This window comes from Sycon ciliatum, chromosome 2 (genome assembly GCF_964019385.1).
Source record: "Sycon ciliatum chromosome 2, ocSycCili1.1, whole genome shotgun sequence".
NCBI classification, from domain to species: domain Eukaryota; kingdom Metazoa; phylum Porifera; class Calcarea; order Leucosolenida; family Sycettidae; genus Sycon; species Sycon ciliatum.
The window spans coordinates 13,482,585-13,489,945 of record NC_088644.1 but is presented as its reverse complement, the minus strand read 5'-3'; the positions used below and the strand labels follow the sequence as shown (position 1 = coordinate 13,489,945).

The 7,361-nt window shown below is 46.5% G+C and overlaps 2 protein-coding genes across 2 annotated transcripts; one reads left to right on the top strand and one right to left on the bottom strand.

The window, feature by feature from the left end:
- Nucleotides 1–49: 49 nt before the first annotated feature.
- On the bottom strand, nt 50–2,564 carry LOC135808822 (signal recognition particle subunit SRP72-like). Its single transcript, XM_065322051.1, has one exon. The coding sequence runs from the start codon at nt 2,447–2,449 to the stop codon at nt 452–454; it is 1,998 nt and encodes a 665-aa protein (XP_065178123.1). The 5' UTR covers nt 2,450–2,564; the 3' UTR covers nt 50–451.
- A 138-nt stretch (nt 2,565–2,702) lies between these two features.
- Nucleotides 2,703–7,345, top strand: LOC135808821 (rRNA-processing protein UTP23 homolog). The gene is made up of 6 exons (XM_065322050.1): nt 2,703–2,948; nt 4,338–4,427; nt 4,714–4,863; nt 5,968–6,042; nt 6,510–6,589; nt 6,946–7,345. The coding sequence occupies exons 1-6, from the start codon at nt 2,861–2,863 to the stop codon at nt 7,216–7,218; spliced, it is 756 nt and encodes a 251-aa protein (XP_065178122.1). The 5' UTR covers nt 2,703–2,860; the 3' UTR covers nt 7,219–7,345.
- The last annotated feature ends 16 nt before the right edge of the window (nt 7,346–7,361 follow it).

Here is a 7,361-nt window from a genome sequence, read left to right as displayed (position 1 = left end):
CGATATTTTATGACTCCACGGATCAGGCCAACATAAAAGTTACTAAAACTAAAGGTTTCGTTGGGTATTTTACTAAAATATCGAAGAATTACAAGCAATATTGCGGAAGGAAAGCAAATCTGGAACGAGATTTTGGGTGAAACCAAGGAGTGGTATACCAGTAAACCATATTTACACGACTAGCTTCGACATCGACTGGGCCATGCAGTGCAGCTGATGAGTGATGGGAGGGCAACACCAATACAGTATACCCGATACAAGCAAGACGAAGAGTACCGGTAGATGTACTCTTATGCATGAGTGTTGATACCAGGAATATGTACAGCCCTGAGGAAGCTCTTGATAACAGCAAAGGCAGTATATCAATTATCAGACAACAAAAGAATGATTTCTTGTCAAATAAATGTACACGAAACGGTCCGAGACCAGTACAAAATCATCCATGTGGTGTTTACCACTTGCTCTTTCCCTTCTTCTTTTGCTTCTTCTTAGCAGCTGCTGGAGCAGTCGATGCTGCCTTGCCACCAGATGCGGCAGCAGCGGCAGAAGGTGAAGGCGAAGCGTCTGCGGCAGGCGAATCCGCCTTTGCGGGCTGCAGTGATGCGTCGAACTTATCTGACGCGCCTGCTGCCGATCCCTGCGTGCCCTTGCCGACTTGCATGCCCTTCTTCTTCTGGTGACGGCGCTTCTGGTTGGAACTGCGTTCCCAGCGTGGCAGCCAACGCTCTGGATCAGGCTTGATGTCAGGATCGAAGTTCTTCGGCAGACGCTTCTTTTTCTTCTTCTTCGCCTTGGACTTCTTCTTCTGTGCATCGCCACTGAGGGCGTCGCCAGTCGCGGCTGCTTCCGCGGCACGCGCTGCCCTGCGTGACTGCCGAACGCCAAGCATTGACTCGAGCTTGTCCACATCCAGGGCGTCAGCAGCTGACAGCTCTGACAGACCAGGCAGGATAGCGCTAAGCTCCTCGGCTTTCTGTGGGTTGAAGGAGGAGTAGGCAAGGACGAGCTGAGCAATGGTGGATACACGAGATGGGTCAGCTTGTCGCAGCTTGAGCAGCATAGCAACAGCATCTTCCGGCTGGCTGTGCTCTAAGAAGAATCCGGCTGAAAACTGCAGTAAATCAAGAAGCTGCTGGCGATCCCCTGCTTCACTAGCACTGGTCTTTTCAGCCGCAGAGACAGCTTCCTTGATAAGATTGCCTGCAGCGGTGATGTCACCCAGCTCTGTGTGTAATGAAACAAGTGTGGAGACCATTGCCAGCCGGTGGCGCAAGGACTGAATTCCTTGCAGCGTAGCGACTGCATCGGCAATGTTTCCCTGAGACAACTGGATCTGTGCAAGAGATAGCTGCACTCGCATGGCGCTGGTCGGATGGCTCTTGCCGTAATCTTGCAGTAGCTGAAACGATCGTGTTGATTTCTTCTCGCGCTGTAGGTGTGCGGCCTGCAACAGGCATGGCAAATCTGACGGATACTGCTTTTCCAGCGTGGCAACAGCTGACCGGAAATTATCACTCTGGTTTGTGTACAGGTAAAACAAGCACCGGTTGAAGGCAATAGCTCTGCGCTGGCTCAACGTCAGCTTCTGCTCCAGACCCTCTGCTGCAGCAACCTTGATCTTCTTGCGGCTGTCAAACACATCCTTGTCCTTGTGAATTGTTACGATGTTGTTGGCAGCAACGGCAGCCAGCGCGGCATCACTTGGTCGAGATCGTAAGATGCTGTTGTAGACATCGATAGCATCCTTCGACTTGCCCTGCAGCTGTGCACAGAAGGCTAACTGTACACGAGATAGTGCCAGCTCGTCCTCAATGTCTTCCTGCGTCGTGTCGGGATCATCTTCCAGCAGGGTCTCACGACACAGGTCTTGTGCCTTGACGAGCAACGACTCTGCGTCGTTCGTTCGGCCATGGGCGAGAAACCGACATGCCTTGTTGTAGCACAGTTCATATGTGTCCTCGCGTGTATTCTCCATACTGACGCCGCCACTAGATGATACAGCCAGTGCGCCCATGGCCACCATGTTAGCCTCACGCTCGTCGCTGTAGTCGTCGTCACAGTTTCTTATCAGACCTTCATACACACCATAGCTCTCCTTGTACTGCTCCATGCGATACAGCACTTGTGCCAGCAATTCCCTCTCAGGGCTACTGTTGCCATTTGCATTCTTCAGTATAGCCAAAGCATCATCCAGCTCATGACACCGATAGTGGCAGTAAGCCTTTTCCACGTGGAAACCATCACCTCCACTGGATTTGATAAAACTAATGGCATCTTTAAACTGACCAAGTTGCACCATGGACACTACTTTGCAGCGAAGTGCATCAGCATCATCTCCTGCTGACTCCAAAATTTTATTGGCGATCTTGATTCCCCGTTCGTGCTCGCCATCCTCTCCGCAGAGCTTAAGCTGCTTGAACAGCTGCGGAATAAGTTTCTCCTCGGCCATCAAATGGCTCTCTTCAGCCCCGTACCGATACGCTCCAACTCTAGTCTTGAATACAAAGGACTCACGAACATTGACCAAGAAGAACCTGAATATCTTGCAGGAAGTAAAGTTTTGATCTCTGCGTGTGACGCTACTGTAAGTTGCCTTGGTGATAAATGGCGGCGCTAGCTTATCGACGTCATCGTATGCGCCGGGCCTCATACATGAATCATAGAACAGTGTTTGTTTACAAAATTATAAATGACGTTCAGAATCAAAGAAGTAGTTTTGTGAATATTTCACTGTTCAGTGCTTTCTCATGTCCTGCTAGCTGAGTACTACTGTTCTTCAACTCTATACCGACTGTAGTTTCTCTGTTTAGTTTTGGTTTGGCTACATTCACGTTTTGTGGATCCCGTTGTACCATCAAACATGAAAGTCAAAAGAGTGAAGCAAGCAAAGCGTATTATCGCTTTTTATCAGCAGAATTTTGGCCTGCGGCAGCCCTACCAAGTTCTCAGTAAGTGGCATTGCAGTGAAATCTGTCTTCTACAATTTCAATTAGAGACGTCTGAGTGTAATGGTAGTACATGTGCATGTATCAATGTAGCTTAGTGTAAGCACGCACATTGCATTTACTTCTGCTTTAGTTGAATAGCACAGTTTGGATCTTGATATTTACTAATTTAAAAAAATACTAGTGCATGGTAATCTTCAAGGTAGGACAAGTTGAATGGGATTGAAATCAGAAACTGCTGTAGACGCATGCACATGATTGTTGTGTTAGGGAGCATCTCATAAGTTCGCATTTTTTTGCAAACGTAACGCATTTCGAATAGACTTTACCCCCCTACCTCCCCCCTCTATTCGAAAGTTTTATCGCACATTTTCTGTGTTGATCTACTGTACATGACCATGCCTCATGCTATGGTATGCTTATGTACATGGATATGAATGTTTTGCTAGTGATAGTAGTGTAGTAGATCTACTAGTAGTGCATACAGTACTGTCACTTGTCAGTAGTATTTTCTGAGTACAGGTACAAGTACAATCAGTGACATAGACAGTCATATACACTCCATAACAGCTGTACATGACTGTACTGCTGTAAAAGCTGGCCAGGTACACAGTTTGATCAGGCTGGTGTGACATTTGACACCTCTGAGTAGCCTGCATGCATGCAGTGCAAGGGTTAGCTGATCTTCAAACACAGGTCGATCTACACATAAGCACAATCTGAAGCGATCTAGCACATGCACAGCATACACTTTGAGAAAATGTGCGAACTGTCATTTTTCTATTCGAAAAGGGCGCTACCCCCTACCCCCGTTTCGAAATGCGTTACGTTTAGAAACAAAATGCGAACTTATGAGATGCTCCCTTAAGACTCGAGTGAGCACGCATTATGGGTGTTAGCGCTCATGATCGGCAGGACGCGCCTAGTACGTTTTAGTCCTGGTCGCTTTGCTATGTAGTGAATGCAGCACTTCTGAGTTCAGATACAATTTTCAGTTTGCAAATTGGAATACATGTATGAGCTTTCACGTTTCCATACCACAAAGCAGTGGAAATACGAATTGTGGGTTCATGTACTGACGGTCCTGACTTCTAACTGTACTAAAATTGTCTCAATGCAACAATCCTGTGTACTACCCCAGCCCGAAATACGAATTTCATCACTTAGTTTGACTTTCAGGGGGGGGGGGCTCTAACATGAAATTTATGTTGCTTAATTAACATCCTAACTTTGGTAATGAATCTAATGATCGCAAATTTGGTGCCGCCATGAATGCAGTCTTTTGGCTCTGTATTGCTCTACTTCAAAGTATATTAAGTCTGAATATTACTACTAGTACTGCTGAATAATTCAGCTAGAGCCTTTGTTTTGCCTTTTCCTCTATATTTCCAGTTGATGGCAGCTTTGCATATGCTGCACTGAAGGCAAAGATCAACATTATTGAGCAGCTGCCGAAATACCTTGGTGGAGAGGTTCAATGCTGTATCCTCTATATTTCCTATGAATGCCTCTAAGTCTAAGCACTCTCAGAGTGCTATGTTGTATGTACTTTGTGTGATTTAACATGTCAATGAAGTAGTACTTTGGTATCTGAAATTATTGTACCCTGATACTGTACTTGAAGCAGATTTGAGAGAAGTAGAGATCTGCTTGCCAATCTAGTTTCAAGGATTGAAATCTGGTTTAGGAGACCTTTAAGTTCGCAGTTTTGCTCTCGCGCTAGCCGACTGGTTGGCGTTCAGTTAGAGCCCTTGACTTGTGTTCCCAGTGACAACGCGCTGTGCAGGCATTGAACTACGTTTATTGGGCTCAGCCGGAAATGGTGCACTGCAGATCATCAAGCAGTACGACGAGCGTCGCTGTGGTCATACAGTTGCCAAGGCCCAGCCTACGCCGGACTGCATTACATCGCTCATAGGTACGTACTAGTCCTCACGCATGGCAAGGGAAGGCCTGAAGTATGCACCGTTGACTTTGTTCGTTGTTGTGCCAGCATGTTTCCCGACCAGTATGTTGTTGTGGTGTCTAACAGCAGCATTCTGTGTGGCAGCAGGGGTATGTACTTCATGTACCACTCGCTATACCCAGCAGGGGTATGTACTTCATGTACCACTCGCTATACCGAGCAGGGGTATGCACTTCATGTACCACTCGCTATACCCAGCACGGTTATGCACATCAACGGGTCCTTGCTGTACCCACTTTTGAGCTACGAAGTATGTAGGTTGGGCAATTACATCATCCTTTGAAGTGTCTGCATGGAGTGACATCACAAGCACTGGCTTGCCACTCAATACAAAGCATATGATGATGTCATTATTTTGCATAAGCTCTACGCTACTACAGGTCGTCCCCCGTTAATACGAGTCCGGTTAGTACATAAACCCCGTTAGTACATAAGAAAATCTCAAGTCCCGGACGAAACGTGGTCGCTTCCATACAAATTTTGTCGGTTAGTACATAATTCGTTAGTACATAAACCCCGTTAGTACATAACATTTCTCCGTACCCGCATGCCACCTACCTCAATAGTACATAATTTGTTGGTCTTTCAGCCTTCCAGTGGAGGCACATTGCGTTCTAGTTTCTACTTGTGGACGCAATTAACTCGGAAATCAGACTGTACAGGCGCGGCTGGGCATGTATCATGTAAACTGTAGAATCTTCGCTGACTGTGACCGTTATAAAATAATTTTTATGTTATATCGAGGAAATCAAGAATATATTGCTCCCTAGTCATCGTAGCAAGAAACACTCAGAAAAGTTGAAAAAGTGAAAAATTCTGGTACACAAGCAAGTTATGGACACTTTCGTTTAGTACATAAACCCCGTTCATAGTACATAACATTTGTCAAGTCCCAGAGATTATGTATTAGTGAGGGACGACCTGTAGTATGCATGGCTCACAGCCTTTACTATTATTGTTCTGATCTTCTGTGTGGTTAGTGTAGCCGTTATTGTCAGTTCCTTATGCTTGTACACTTTGCTGCAATCTTTGTGCTATCTGCTCGCCCTGCCTCAGGAGAAGAGAATCGCCATCATTACATAGTTGCAACACAGGACATGGACCTCCGGAAACGGTTACGGCAAATTGCAGGTGAGTGAGTGCACTGACACGAAGCCCATCATTCGTCTCGACTTTTTTTATCTAAAGTTTTCTACATGGTCTAGTGCATGACAGCTAGACTCCACGATCCTATTGCAGACTAGACCTAGGCTTTGAGAAGTGGGTCCCACATGTTGTACTGTACAAGTGAACTTAGGCTCATCGGCCCTCAGTTTACTGGTCGTGTGTGTGTGTGTGTGTGTGTGTGTGTGTGTGTGTGTGTGTGTGTGTGTGTGTGTGTGTGTGTGTGTGTGTGTGTGTGCTTGAAAAATGATCTATATTAGCCTTGTACTGTATTTCATGCATGATCTGGGAGTATGGCTGGTGCAGTGGTAGGCGCTCATGAATTGGAACAAAGTGAGGAACAAAGCTTGTATCGGCTAAGGGCTGTCATTCTCGGTCTCCAAAGCATGTGGTGACATTACAACTCTGTGTCTCTACTCCACTGCTCGCAACAGGTGTACCTCTTTTACTGATTACCCACAACACCATCATGTTGGAGAAACCAGCGGAAGCCTCCATGCACGCAGCAGATCGGGTAAGTACATGTACTGCAGTAGCAGGTACAGCATTCTCGATGCTGGTGAGCTGCATTGTATGTGATCTGCACAAGTTGAATATCTCTCTAGGAGATGTACCTCCTGGAACAATGAACTATTGGATGCGGTGTATCCCACTGTGTAGGAGCTACATCTGACGCCTAATCATGGGGTGGTACATGGTGGCGTCCCACATGAGCGGATAGGTAGTTCTTGACTTGCATACCGAGACTACGGATGCGTGCTACATGTATGTATCCATTTTATTTATTGCCAGCATGCCATCATCATGTGGTTAGAACATTCTATTTCTCCCCTAGAATTCTTTGGCTTCCCATGCCTCTTTGCTGTGCAGGTCGTGGAGTCCAAGCTGGCAGGGTCCGTCGCGGAGCAGCAGTTTGTCCGGCGCTTGAAAGCAGGTGAAGAACCGGCAGCAAGTGGAACCACTATGAAGAGAAAGCACCGGAAAGGTCCTAACCCGATGTCCTGCTTGAAGAAGAAACCCAGACTGACAACCATGACAGAGGCCGGTCGGGCGTCTTCGAAAGCACCATTAGAGAAGAAGAAACGAGTTCGGCGGCGACGGAAGGGAGTAGAACAAGCGACGCCCAGTGGTGCTAGCGATTAGGATCTTCACTTGAGTTTTTATTTTATTAGTTTTGCTATGGCATGTTGATTTGTGGTGAAAGAAGTATCAGTGCTGGTAACAATATTTCAATCATTCTTTAAAAGCTTGATGCTCGATCAGAACAGTGTATACTTCGTCTGATG